The sequence below is a fragment of the Vanessa cardui genome, chromosome 9 (assembly GCF_905220365.1).
Source record: "Vanessa cardui chromosome 9, ilVanCard2.1, whole genome shotgun sequence".
Classification (NCBI taxonomy): Eukaryota; Metazoa; Arthropoda; class Insecta; order Lepidoptera; family Nymphalidae; genus Vanessa; species Vanessa cardui.
This window is the reverse complement of record NC_061131.1, coordinates 6,668,786-6,683,509: the sequence shown is the minus strand read 5'-3', so window position 1 is coordinate 6,683,509 and position 14,724 is coordinate 6,668,786. Positions and strand designations below refer to the sequence as shown.

The 14,724-nt window shown below is 30.0% G+C and overlaps 2 protein-coding genes and 1 long non-coding RNA gene across 3 annotated transcripts; 1 reads left to right on the top strand and 2 right to left on the bottom strand.

The window, feature by feature from the left end:
* Window positions 1–34: 34 nt before the first annotated feature.
* LOC124532643 lies at window positions 35–1,427 on the bottom strand. Its single transcript, XR_006966654.1, has 3 exons — window positions 1,392–1,427; window positions 1,108–1,282; window positions 35–170 (listed from the first exon to the last, which is right to left on the bottom strand). It is a non-coding gene; the product is annotated as an uncharacterized LOC124532643 (long non-coding RNA).
* Window positions 1,428–2,102: 675 nt separating this feature from the next.
* Window positions 2,103–3,449, bottom strand: LOC124532570. Its single transcript, XM_047107526.1, has 3 exons — window positions 3,373–3,449; window positions 3,042–3,216; window positions 2,103–2,665 (listed from the first exon to the last, which is right to left on the bottom strand). Exons 1-3 carry the CDS (start codon window positions 3,388–3,390, stop codon window positions 2,475–2,477), a joined length of 384 nt encoding a protein of 127 aa, XP_046963482.1. The 5' UTR covers window positions 3,391–3,449; the 3' UTR covers window positions 2,103–2,474.
* A 4,697-nt stretch (window positions 3,450–8,146) lies between these two features.
* On the top strand, window positions 8,147–14,042 carry LOC124532414. Its single transcript, XM_047107315.1, has 7 exons — window positions 8,147–8,348; window positions 11,408–11,518; window positions 11,661–11,775; window positions 12,007–12,129; window positions 12,999–13,088; window positions 13,171–13,237; window positions 13,563–14,042. Exons 1-7 carry the CDS (start codon window positions 8,276–8,278, stop codon window positions 13,644–13,646), a joined length of 663 nt encoding a protein of 220 aa, XP_046963271.1. The 5' UTR covers window positions 8,147–8,275; the 3' UTR covers window positions 13,647–14,042.
* The last annotated feature ends 682 nt before the right edge of the window (window positions 14,043–14,724 follow it).

The following is a 14,724-nucleotide window of genomic DNA, read 5'->3' as shown; positions in this document are numbered from 1 at the left end:
ATTTCTCAGAGGATGATAGCAAAAATACTTTCAATGCTGTGTAACGAGTTTATTCATATGAATTATAAATTAATCACAATATTTATCTAAGATATGGCCCACTGTGCAAGTGTTTATACAGCAATCGCCGGATATTTGATGTCTATTGCCTTTCACGATTGGCGGTTTTGCTAAAAATTAAGAACAAAATAAGTTATCGAAAACCAACAAGTTACAGAATTAAGATTAAGTTTGTAGTATTTATATATTTAAAATTAATTGCTCACGACCTTGTACGCGTTTAAATTTGCCAAAAAAATATTTATTATTATAGCCTAAGTTACTTGTTATTATATCAGTTATCTGCCTATGAAAGTCCCGTCAAAATCGGTCCAACCGTTCCAGAGATTAGCCGGAACAAACAGAGAGACAGACAAAAATTGTATAAAATGTTATTTTGGTATATACATATATGTTCATTAAGTAATAAAGCGCTATTTCTATATTACAATTTTATATCAAAAATAAATTGAGCGTACGTAATATCAATGACTAATAGAATGATTGAGCCATTAAAATATCGTTCAAAAAGTTGTCTTTTTGGTGACCAAATTACTATTTGGTATACTATGATATGATAGTTGGCGAAATAATAATGATTAATAAACACATTGATTTTATGGATCACAAAATGTTTATATTGGGTTTGGGTACGATTAAATTCTCAGCAGACTGGAGTTTAAAAGTTAGTAATATTCACAAGCTCATTTCTCGGGAAGGTAGATCGTATGGATCCATTACCGAATGAGAGTAGAGATGAGCCTACGCACGCATTCATCTACACAGTTATGTGTTTGAGTTTTAATTGACACACATAATTGTAATGCATTATTTTAACGAGCATAACAACAAAGGTGATTAATTAATACAAATAACACGTGTAATACATCCATCATATCATAATTAACATCAAGTAAACGAACCTAAAGTATCTCAAGAATTAACGAAATACAATGAAAATGAATAATTATTAATTAAAAAATAACAATTATTTACTAAAACCAAATCTAAAAAAATATGCAATAGGAAACTTATGACTTTACCAACATAATGTTAAATTTTACAAACCTTTTATTATTACTTTATGTATTATTTTATTACTAGCTCTTCTTGCACCACGACAAATAAGAAAAACTGCATCATTTAAGTCTGCTCCGCATAATTTAATTGAATCACTTCTTTTAAACGCTTCGGCCATCAAAATAAAGCCCATAAAAGTAATTAGAAGCATTATAGAAATTTCCTGTACGAATTTAATGATAATATTTTAGGAAACACGTTGATTTATTAAGACATTGATAAGCGATTGATTTAAATTAAAAAAATAATGCCCGATGACAAAAAATACTTACAGAAAATACCTTCATCTTGAATGAAATAATGTTTTTAAATTGATGACTTACAATTTATTCCATTATTATATATAGAAAAATTTTACATTTAATACTATACAACACATAACACAAGCGAGCGGAATAATATTTACTGAAATGTTTTTTTGTCATAGGTACAAAATGTAAAGTACCAACGATTCGGCTGGAGATTCCACCGAGAAGATTCGACGGTTTTACACACGTTATTGTTACTTTAAATTAAATGAAACAAATTGAATTCATTTAATTATATTTAATAAACAGTTTCGAAAGGTTTACTAAATAATTCTTGATTACGTCAATCAAACTAAAAGCTGCAGCCCCGTTTTGTGTCATTCCTTCCTGAACTCGAGAGCACCTGTATTTTATGAAGATTGAAAGTTCTTTTTATTGTTACGCAACCTTTGTCATAATAGTATGAAATTAAAAACAAATTACCAATACCCCTGAAAATTATTATGTAGGTTTATATGTTGGACGTTATGATCATGCTTAAATATAGCTTAAGTGATTGTTTTAATTTAAACTTCCGAATCCAACCAAACCTTATCTGACATTTCGTTGCCCCTCTTCCTTTATTTCATTGCTAAAAATGAATGTGTTACAAAAACACTAGAAATAAAGTTGTATACATGTTTATTAAAAATCAATTCTAAATTGAAAGTTTTACAATAACAAAAGACTCTTAAATCAAATCTTCTGTCAAATTTACCCGTCATTACAAATATTAATTGACGATAAATAAATTGTGCTCTTAGCGGATATTTACATTTTTTACAAAGCCTTGGGAGTCTAAATCATAATTAATTATGGAAATACAGTTAGCATTCTTGCCTAGCTATTTTGAAATGGATTTGTATCTATTTAAGTCCAAAATGTTGATAGATACTTATAATAATAACAATATCATTACGGTAGAGCTGTATGAACTGCCTATTTTATGGAGAACCCTCTGGATGTTTACACCGTTACACCGTGGAATTTATTGACTTTCGGTGTAATATTCAAAAGGTCCTACGTGAATCTTAACAATGCAATAAAATATCCGACAGTTAAAAACATCTAATCGAATAGATTAGGGTTTTCTATTAATAATTTAGCATCATCCGGACAATACATTATAATATTTCCTACAGTACAGGGCTTTTCGCAGCACTCGCTCGCTACTTGTCTGCGGACGCGGCGCCATCTGACGTCTGCGAATTCTCTTCGTTTGTTTTTAATCTTAAGTAAATCCTTTGGTGTCAGTTTGTCTAAAATAAAAGGCAAAAGCAAAATAATAATATTGTTAAATAAGAAATTAAAAAGTAACTAAGTATGTACCTAATTTCCGAACCGAATTTTTAAATATTACTTAAAATTGATTTAAACGGTTTATGATTACTACAATATGTTTTTTATATCTCGCGCGAAAATAAATTTTGAAAAATTGGAATTTAATTTCTAGAATTGATATTCAAGGTCTACGCATTCTTGCCACCATACCATGCAATCACAATTTGTAGAACTTGCTATTTTTAATTTAGGTACATCTATTTGTTGTTTAAAATAAGAAAATAAAATCTTACTTAAGCAGGTAATTTTAAGACAGGATCTTTGTTTTTTCCTTAAAAAAATAGGTATACATACCTAGCAACGATGTGTCTCTTTTCACTATTTTGTAAACATTATTACAAAAATTGTATATAATTGAAGATAACCATTTGCTACACGTAAAAACCTTGTCGGTCATCTTGTATATTTCTGTGTCTTCTGTCTTTTCGACGGCGTTCACATTTCTGTGTAGTAAGAATATGACGTAAATCTAAAAAAAAGATTTTAATATTAACTTTTGAAAAAAAAATTATAAATTGGCAAATCTTTATAAAAAAAACTTTCTTTAAATCACATTCACGCATTTTATTTCAGAATTAGGCACTATTTTCAACAAGTATAAAAAATGTAATAAAACATGACCTACAATGTACTTAAAATTCATTTCTATTCCCGGTTATATATTTCCACTAAGAGCACAAATAAATGTTTGGTCGGTTTAACCGCTATTTAATGAATGGAACTAACTAGTACTTCGGGGACAAAACAAAAGCTCTCTTTGGTCCATAGTACGGAATTACTTAAAATTGTTTACATCGATAGTAGGGTTTACAAAACATTGTCATTAAGATAACAAGTTTTTCTAATTTGGGAGAGCTATTATCGCTTGTTAAAGTAAGGTAAATATTTAAATTTTTAGGTTGTCGGGATGAAAAGATATATATAATTTTAAATATCTACCTACTAAAATTATCATTGTTAAAAAATGTTTATTCATGAGAACATATTATTTAATTATTTAGAAAACGTCTCGCTTATATAAATTTTTTTTTAACCGACTATAAAGAGATGGCTATATGCTTATTTATTAATGTATTTTTTGTTCATTAAAAAAAATACAATTTGGTTGATTTAAGCTTTGTAACTAATTATATTGGGGTAGTTTTTTTATGATTGATGTATTTAAAACAATATATATTTTTAAGAGAAACAGTTATTTGCCATATAATAGAATTTAACTTTGAATATTATATGGATAAACGGCTTTATTAATGCTGCTATGTCTGGGTATATACCTACAAAAAACATTCTAAAATCCGAATTGGACCGCCATTTTAAAATAACAGAATATCATCTTAATTTAATTATCATGAAAGAGGATTTCATTCTAAAAAAAAAAAAATATTTTCATATTTCGAACATGAGATGCAATCAATGAGAATATTTTGTCTGTCAAGGACGTTATCGAGCAGACGAACGAAAGTATCATCACATCACTGTTCTATTTTCGTCGAAAACAAATTAGATAGATAGTTGTTTTGTAAGTGCACATAGTAACAGCTGTATCTACAGGCAATGAGTATATACGTATATATGTCGCTTCTGATATGAACTAATAAAGGGTCTGAGGTCACTATTTACTCACACGCTCAGAATCAATACAATACAAGAAAATGTTAGAAACTATACTTAGTATCCTAAATAAAAAAATATTATTAGAAATAAAATCCTTTTACATTTCTTTGATTTTGAAAACTATAAAATTATTTTAGAAATAATACTTGATACTCATGCTCGAAATACTAATATACCATTACATAATAACCTATTTAGTAAATTATTTTCTTTACCATTTCCATTTTATTTCCATGCTACTTGTATAGGTAACTTTTATTAATAATATTTCGCATCAAATTTTAAGAAATCATTTAAATATTTATCATAATATAAATGCGATTATTCGAAGAGTCAAATAATGTTGCGTGGATTGGGTCCTACAATGTTATTCTCATCTCTAGCCATTGCCAGCTAACATCCCTAACGTGAGTTGGGCGATAAAACATTAACTCGTAAACAACTGATTGTAAGCACGTGTACCCTCTAATGTAAAGGATGTTATTTTTTTATTATTTAACCCAAGTTAAATGCTTAACAAATAAAAAGACAAAGCATGCAGATTAGTGAGATATTTTCCTCTCGAAGTATTTTTGCCTCCGATCAAATAAAAAAAATCGTTTGTATAAACTTTAGATTGTAATAGGTATCTTTAGAATCTCGGGTCTATATAAATAGCAAAGCACAAAGCCAGGATAACTCGGCTAACAATTAATGATATAAGATTTAATTCGTTTGTAATATCAATTAACACAATTGACCCATTTAGCAATAATACTCTGCTGGTTTAGATTTAAGTATCTTCAAAGTTGCTATTCGGTTGCTTGCCTGTTAATTTACTACAATTCATTTCGATAGTAAAGAGATTTTCTTGTGAATTAACTATTAAAGTCATAATATAATATCCTTATTGAAGATTGATTGCCAATACTATCCTCCATTTTGTGTGCTGGGCAAATATATGATTTTAGTATGATAGTAGCTGTTCGGTGAATTCTTGAAAAATTTGCTGGTCAGGAGCTCACATTCACTGCATCAGCTAAGTCATTATCACACTTGGAATGGGTTTTCCCTGTTGAACGTTTAAAATAATATTATTTAAGTATTAAACAAAATTTCGCCTCGGTGCTGTTAAGGTTTTCGCTTGTTGGAGGCGACCCTCAGAGCAGCAGCTATGTCATGGTTCCACTTAGGATATGTTATCACAATTAAATTCGTGTATCAAATTCCGTGTCTACACTGTTTACTTTAAAAGAGTCAACCCTAAACTCATCAGCTATGTCATGGTCGAACGTGGAACGGGCTATCACAATTGAATACGTAAACATAATTTCGTGTGTGTGCTATTAACCGTTAAGGAGATCGTTCGTCGGGAGTCAACCCTAATTGCAGCAGTCATACCATGGTGAAACTTCGAGCGGGTTATCATTATTATAAGATGATAACCCGCTCGATGTTCCACCTCGAAAATATATAAAAAAAAATCGTTCCTATACTATAAAACTTTAAAGAGTTCCTACGTCTAGAAGCAATAGTAGTAAGAAAACCTGCATGTGTCTAATTTCAACTAAATGCTTCACATGTTAATCCACCTGCAATGCGGGTTGCATTAGAGCAGCGTGGTGCTACCAACCTTCTCCTCACAAGGAAAGGAGGCCTTATCCCAGCAGTGCGATTTATAGACTCTTACTATTATTCCTTGTTCACCCTTCAAACCGAATTACAGTGACAGACCCAAAAAATATTGGCCCAACCTGGGATTTTCATCACAGACTTATAGAAGGACTTAAAGAATGACCAACGAAGCAGTCATGTGGCCAAGTTAACAGCCTCAGAACTTAATTCATATCAATTTAATAAAAATTATACACATATATTACGTACTATATATAAGCTAGCTTATTTTGTACATAACTGATATTTTGAAATACTTTGTAAATTGATAAAATAATCCACGAACCTTGACAATATATGAAGAAGAATACTATAACACAATCAAAACATTTTTCATTTTAATGTTGTTTTGATTCCTTTGAATTAATCAGTCTGGAGCTTGACCCAGATCCCAGTTTTGATAACGTTTACTAGACCAATAACTTTGTGGTTCTTTAAATTGTATTGTTTTACTATGGTGTTTTTTATAAAAATTGTTCTAAAAAAGTGATTTATATTGAATTCAAAATTAAATTTAAAAAATATAATTATAAAATGATTAATGATATTGTAGGGAATAGTGTCTTTCTAATTCTTGTCGCTTAATGCTTGTCAACAACTCATTTAGGATGCTGCTAGTGCTCGTAGTGTGATACATTTAAAGTTCCAGATTGAATAAGTTATTTATTCTATAGAATACTTAACTAAAAAGCATATAAATTTATAGAGTAAACAAACTTTTAAGGGTAGTTTTGATATTGTGTTGTTTGCTGACGGTACTTTTTGATTTTGAAGGTTGACAGGAAAAATCGTTCTCTTATGATCGTGTGAATAGTGAATCGTAGATACACGATTGGTACACAATAAATAATTGAGTATTGAACTCTGAAAAAACAAAATGCGTAGTTCTTACCCTACCAAATGTTAGAAAGCAAAATTATAATACATCATTAAACTGTGTGTGTGGCTGTGGATGTAGTCTATACTACGGTGTTTTTAGGAAGAGCATCAGATTCCAAACTTCAGTGGAGTCCTCTTTTTTATCGTCCCTGACACGAAGACTCGAGTCCGCAGCATACGCAGTTAGAACAGTTAGACAACCAACTGATTTTGATATCGCTCGTCTAATAAATTTTGGTTATTATCATAGTATCATATCATAGTAACGCTGTAGTTCGAATAAAAATTGCCATCAGCGTCCATGTGGTCATATTTTTCCATCGTTTTGAAATAATATCCTAGATGTTATACATTTTTTGATAGCTAAGAAAACTATTATATTTTTAAAATAATTTGCAAGACAAGTTTCATAATGATATCTCTTGTTTTTGAGGTACGTTTGTTAAACAAAAATCAAAAAAAATTAAAATAATATCGTTTTCCATGGCACATTTTTAAATTAGAACTGGTAATTATTATTTTGTCAATTAAATAAATAATTACTGTTTAATCGTTTTTCTAATGAGAAATAAATTGTTGCTTTTTTTAAAAATAATTTTTTGAGGTTGTATTTTTAATTTATTTTGAAAAAAGTTAAAAAAATGTAATAACTAAAAAATGGTTCACTTTTGCATTATGCAAACGGGGGTTAAAATTATTACAAATCGTCCTAATATTTCCTAAAGGAATTACGTCGAAATACCAATAACCCTGTATACACAATTGTATTTAACTAACACAACTATTTTAAATGTTGGAGAAGATTAACTACTGATTTCGGTTGTTCTTGTTAGAATCTACATTCTGTATCGGGCCGTGGTAGCTTTGCCTAATATGGTTTTTATAAACGATTCAAGGAAAAGCCTTCATGAATAAAGATTTTTTTTGCTGTCTGCTTAAAAATTCATGCCTTGAATACCTACATATCATTTTGTTACTATTATAATAGTGGTTAATAATATATGACAAAACGAAGATTACATGTATTGTTTTTGAACCGTTTGTCATCACTGTACACCTACTTTTGTACCTTCTTGTAATGAGTAGGAAACCTTTTTTAATTCGTAAAAAAAAATAAATGTTCTTAGCCTTGTCGCAGTACATTTAGTTGTTTTCACCAAGGTTGCGACAAATCACCTGGCAAACGCTCGTGTAATAGAGTGAATGACGTGAAAAGCGATAACAGTTTTGTATCAGAGCGCGACAAATCTTTGATAACATTATCAGTATGCTCTTTTACTATGTCGATTACTGGTGTTTAGGGCATATGTTATTTATTATGTTTTAGTTTGGTTGTGGTTCCATTTTGTTATAATTATAATGTAGTGGTGACAACTTCTAACATGGCATTCTGGACAAACTTTTTATTTATTTTTTTGCTTATTAGTATTCGTGTACGAAGTGGAACCAGTGAAGGTAAATAAAAAATTGTTTCTATTTGTTTTCTTATTAAATTAAGACTGTATTTAATCCGATTTGTAACGTTATGCTAGCAATGTTTCCTTACTGCGAAATGGAATAGCATAACAACAATCAAGCACTTCCTCGTATATTTTCCCTGATAGCTTTGATAACAGCATTAATCACCTGTTAGGTTATTATTGTGTAATTTTTTTCATAATATGAAATTATCATTATTTAACATACTGTAGTATATATTATATATGCACGGTCATAAACAGCTTGGGCCTACAGCGTAAATAAGAAAAAAATACAGCAAATATATATGTATACAACAAAGTAATTTCCTTCTCATTTTGCCTTTACTCCTTTTTTGAACTATTGACGCCATAAGATAAATAAATATAACTGTTTGTAAACATAAAATATTATTATTTTTATTGTTTAACAAAATTTATTACTTCGATATGTTATTCACTTACAGAGTAATTTCATAATTTAATACATTTTCCTGCGACGTTGCTTCTATGTATTTTTGAGGATTAAAAATTGTCTATAAAATGAATATACTTACGTATTTACATTATTTTTAATGAGGAATTAATATTTAAAGTCAAAGACTGAAACTATACGGCCGCAGGCGTGCCAAATTTTAAGACTTGATTTAAGCGTTCGATGTAAAAATAGAACAAATATAATGATACAGAAATATTTTCTAAGTATGTGTGTGTGCAAATACACTTATTTAAAATGAATATTTGTATATTTCATCTGTAAGCGTTCCAAAACCGTTCGTGATTAATTGTTATGAAACTTTGGAGAGTTACTCGATGCTCGTCCGAGAAGACTCCTAGCCTAATAACTTTGGTTTCCCTTTCTATTTCTGACTTAACCCATAGTTTTCTTAATTTAACTTCAAGATCCTTATAACTATGTTCCTATTACTGTATTTCTGTCATTGGAAAAAAAATATTTAAAAAAAAGTATAATCAACTACATTCGCTTAACAAATTATGCTGGAATAGCGCTGCTTAAACATACTCATGTATCATATATGTATATGATGTATGGGAGAAGTCTCAGTATGCAATTGAGGTAATTTACGATTTATTCAAAACATTTGATTTGAATAAATCGTAAATTACCTCAATTGCAACTAGTGCAAGAACGCTTTTAAACAAGCTAAAAACTCTGCAATAATAGCTCCTGGTCTAATTGCTTTTTATTTAAATCAAATACTACAACAGGCAAATATAAATCGAATAAAATCTTCTAGATCTTTACTGCGATATGGTGTTCCACAAGGATATTTTTGTTATAATAAATGATCTTCTTGGTAGAGGTATCATTAGCGAAAATAACGCTAACGATACCTCATTAGAATTTAAACCTTACATTTGTTTATAATAATATTATTTATATTAACGATAAATTAGACTTTTTGGATAGAAACAGTAACAAAGATTGTATTCTAATGAGGAGAAAAGTTAAAATAGTAAAAGGCAAAGATTATTTTCTAGTTTCCGATTTTACATGGCAATACATTCTTCCTGGTGCACAATATTCGTTTCTATAATAAGATTCCACAGTTATTTTTAATTTAATCTTTATGATGTTATGTCAAAAAAACATTGATAAATATGGCATAGAACAAGATTATATTAATGATAAATTGATCTGTCACTCTGAATGCTGGGAATTGAAGCCTTAAGCCAGTTATAGGAAGTTAGGTTAAAAAAAGAGAGTTGGCTCAATTTGATTTGATTTTTCTGAAAAAATATTTTAAGATATTGTAGCAGAAAATACTAAATTGACAATTAACTGAAGTATTAGTAGCCTGTGGTAGTAAAAGTAAAATATTTTATTTTACTTTTACTAATTAAAAAAGATCAAGGTTTGCCTCATCGGCACTTGGCAGCGACCTGACAGCTTCTTCCTGCTCCGGAGCCCAACACCAGAACCTATCAAAGGTTCATGATGATTCATCTAGCGCCCATTCGGTGCCAATATCAGACACCACTAGTCCAGGCGCCGTCCTGGTCCACGATGGTGAATAAAACGAAAAAGGGTAGACAATTTCTACTCCGCCTGAAGCCAGCAGTATGGCTGCTCCAACGAACCCTAAGCCACCCCAAGTGGCTAAACCAATATTGGCTGCCCCTCGTCACGCAACTGAAAGCTGAGAAATGGGCGTCACTAATGCCCATATCCTGAAAGGAAAAGACCTGGAAGTTAATTTTTAGAACGTTGGAATCAACGGTAGCCTGAAGCTGCGATTATTGGTACCGGGCCCAGGATTCTCCATCTGCCAAAGGTCCTAAATTAAAAAATGGACGGAGAAATTAAAATGGCCTTCCTTATTGCGTTTCGACATTTACACATAGGTATCTTTCTTTGGTTTCGCTTATGTACCTAGACATATTTTTCTATTAATTATCAATCACGTAAAATCGAGATCTATCGGACATTTGCCCGTAATGTTAACGCTTGGAATTAAAATAAAAAAGTGAATTAAAAAAGTTAGCGTTTTACTTGAGTGATTGTTCCTACCGAAGTAGGCATTACAATTTTAGAATAACGTAGAAGGACCAATCGCAGTCGTTTGCGTTAGTTTGTCTTTTGTAAAATGCCCTTAAACTCATAGTTATAAGCACAAAAAGAAGTCATATTTTTTTTATTGACGCTATTTTGACGTCTTATAAAAAAAGACGCATTAATTTGCACTACCAGTAAGTCTTCATTTGCTTTTGATTTTGTATTCGTTTTATCAGCTTTACATTCAAAATCCGTGAGCTCTAGCTGCCTGTATTATAATATGAGTATTGCGCAATTAATTTCAGTTAAAATTACATCGGATGGTTAAGAATTTTGACTGCAACATATATAAATTATATTAGGAATCCCGACTCATTCATATGTGGTGCCAGAATATTCTGACGATTAACTTAATACTTTAAGCTCACGATAGATTAACGCTGTTTACATCCCTAAACCACTTTTTTTACAAGTTATAAAAAATATAATTAAAAATATTATGGAATATAATATTATGAATATACTCAATATTATTTCAGGCGAGTGTTCTTTTTGCGTGGGTGAACAGTTCGAGTGTATTAACGAAAATTGTTACTGCGCTGCAGGCTACGTACCAAATTATCACAATACCGATTGTACAATATGTCCAGGTATTACATTTTTCCATATATTTATAATAAATAAAACTTTTCATCGAGATATATAGTTTTCAATCGTTAGGTAATGTGGGAATGTATAACTTTTAAATTAAAATAATTCGCAAATCATTGCGTTGCATTTTATTTTGTACAGGATTAGGAGAAAAATGCTACGGGCCTTGCTGCAGCGAGAACTCTAATGAAACTCTACAATGCTGGCGAGGTATCTGTCAGTCTTGTTATGACCTACACGGTAATTGGATTTGCAGGTTTGTTACAAATAAATGATTCAACATTAAAATAATGACATGAATTTCCTAGCTATTAAATAATATACATCTTTGTCATCCTTTCTAAAATGACAAACATATTTTTTGTGATCAATAACGAAAACTTGACAGCGTTTCCTTTCTAGATATCGTCTCGACATACACTCGAATAAAAAACAATACATAGAATAGAAATATTTATAGTCATATTTCATTATTCTAATTTTTCAGAGATTCACTGGACCAAATTATTCTTGTATCTGGTTCACAAATAATAATGGCTATCGCTCTGGTGCTTGGAATTATTGCTACATTTACATTGCTCTATAAACTTTGTGCTGTGGCAAATCTGAGGTACGATAGTTATATTGCAATATTATAAAGAAAAATAATGTTTATGTAGGTATATGAAAATGGAATGTATACTTTTTGATTATTTTCATTCATAACATTTAATTATTTCTATATACATATACCCCATGTCATCGCTTGTATTGGTATCCTGGCCTTTAAAAAAAATTATAAATTTCAAGTTGATATGCTGCGTTGTATAGAAATACTTCTTATATATATTAAACTACTGGCACGAACTAAGATTCGTTAAAATCTGAGCTCTCAATTTATATGGTCCATATTTCTTCTAAATCTGAATTGATTCCATAAAAAATAAGTTTAACTGTTACAGTTTAAAAATTTAAAAAATTAGCAGCTTTGCTTATCATCTTTTAAAAAAAAAAACTGAAATAAAATTCTGTATTTAGCATGCATTGACTGTATTAAATGTAGTAATCCTTAGAAATCGAGAAGATCGTAATAAAAAAATATATATATAACCAAATACGTAATATTTTGCCTTCGATTTTCCCTACTACAACCAGTTTATCCAGACTGTCTGGTTGTCTCCGGGCAATATGACCAAAATATCTTAGAACTCGTTGGTAACATATAGTGGATAGTCTGGTAGTTATCTTCAGTTGTTCGAGAATAGACTAGTTGGTTATTTTAGCTGTCCACGAAATACGCAACATTCTTCTATAACACAACATCTCGAAATCTTCGATCTTCTTTCGGTCAGCTGCAAAGATTGACCATGATTCGGAGCCATACACAAATATTATAATACCAAAGTTCGCACGAGTTTTTCATTTCATTCATTACTTCTATGAAATAATTTTTTTTTTTTTATTGCGAAGCATTTCATTCATTTATATTCTGTTAAATAGACCACTTGGGAATCACTCGAGCGAAGGTCGACTATCAGTTGGGAGTTTGCAAATATACGTAAATGAACGTTTAAGGGATGCACCGCCAAGGTAATGAAACTACATTAAGATATAATTAATTTAATATTTTCATTTCTAAAATTTGACGAAAACTCAATTGGTTCGTTTGCAGGTATTCAAGAACAGCGCCCTCTGGTTCAGCGATATACCCTGCAGCTGTTTATCTTAATGCAGGATTTGTATGTTGTTATATTAAATACTTCATTATTTTGAAAGGTCCCTGGGAATATACTTAAAACATTTTCGTACTTTTATGGAAGTTACAACATAGCCGACATTTAAACGCAATTTTTCCTCGAATCATAATGAGTAAAGTTGATTATTCAAGATCACTGTCAATGATATAACGTCAATTAAATAGGAAAGTTGTTTACTTGTATGTAGTACTCTTGAGGTTTGAATAGGCTATAGTGCGTAATCTCATAAGAATGCAATTGCCATATTTACAAAAATATAATATTATATATTACAAGTAGTACATCATTATGTTTTCCTTGTTATCAGGTACATGACAACAGCTTACCCCCACCGCCGTACACACCTGAACAAAAAAATGATAATGAAACTAATACAACAATTCATATGTGAAAATGAAATGAAAATCTCACGAATTTATTACTATTGGATAACCATTGTTAAACGTTCACGTTCAACAAATATGATTCATAGTACAAGATACATATATAACGGTTATTTTTTAATTTTTTTTAACTAGATATAATTATTAAGTCTATACCTTTTTACAATAATATTAGTCATATCATTTGTAATACTTTTTACTTTAAGAGTAATAAAAGTTTTGGCCAAATTTAAAATATCAACCTAAAGCCGTTCTTTGTTGCGCAATTCTAAATATACCTAATTAATTCGTACGTAAATAATTGTTTTATCTATGGCTAGGTACGCATAAAGTGAAATGTAAATAATTACTTTATTAATCTGAAAATATTGTGATAAACTATGTTATAAAACACTTTTGTTTTATTGTATTATTATTTTTACAACGTACCTTTAAAATTATGGTATAGTAGTTAGCATTACATGAAAATCTATATCATGTAATGTCAAATAATCTTAATTTCTGTAAAATTTTCATATATACAAGTCCGGACATGCCTTTGGTTATCTATTATTTAATAATGTAGCGTTATTTGAAAAGATTAAGTACAGAATATTTTGTAGCTAGCTACTTGGCGTGATCTAATGAAAAATAAACTTATTGTAACTTGTTGTTGGTAATACATAAATTACTTATAATTACATTCTAACTAATTATTTGTCAAACTTTCGAGTGAAGAGTATGAATGAATTTTTTGCTAATCTCTAGTTTCACACTACTTAAGAAAAACTGATACTTATTACTTATTGTGATCGTTAAATTACTTTTGAGCAATGATATTCTAAGAAATTTACTAAATAATTTACTAGAACATCATTGCTTTTGAGTAAATAAATTTTCGGTCCCGTCAGTATAGAAATTTGAAATGGGGTGGTGGACACAATTACTGAAAACTGTACCGCAGTGTTATCATGAAAACAGGTTAAAAAAATAGATGTTATAATTATCTAAATTTTCAAATTTTTTAATAACAATTTTATTTTCATATTTTCAAACAGAATGTATTTCCTATATTCCCTCGCTGCTTCATGAGGAAGCGTATACCTA

Excerpts from the sequence above, each read along its gene's own strand:
- LOC124532570 (XM_047107526.1), bottom strand. Across the intron at positions 2,666-3,041 it reads AAGAGACACATCGTTGCTAG|ACAAACTGACACCAAAGGAT; the intron begins GTATGTATACCT and ends CTTTTATTTTAG.
- LOC124532414 (XM_047107315.1), top strand. The coding sequence starts at position 8,276 with ATGGCATTCTGGACAAACTTTTTATTTATTTTTTTGCTTATTAGTATT. Across the intron at positions 8,349-11,407 it reads ACGAAGTGGAACCAGTGAAG|GCGAGTGTTCTTTTTGCGTG; the intron begins GTAAATAAAAAA and ends ATATTATTTCAG. Across the intron at positions 13,238-13,562 it reads TTTATCTTAATGCAGGATTT|GTACATGACAACAGCTTACC; the intron begins GTATGTTGTTAT and ends CCTTGTTATCAG.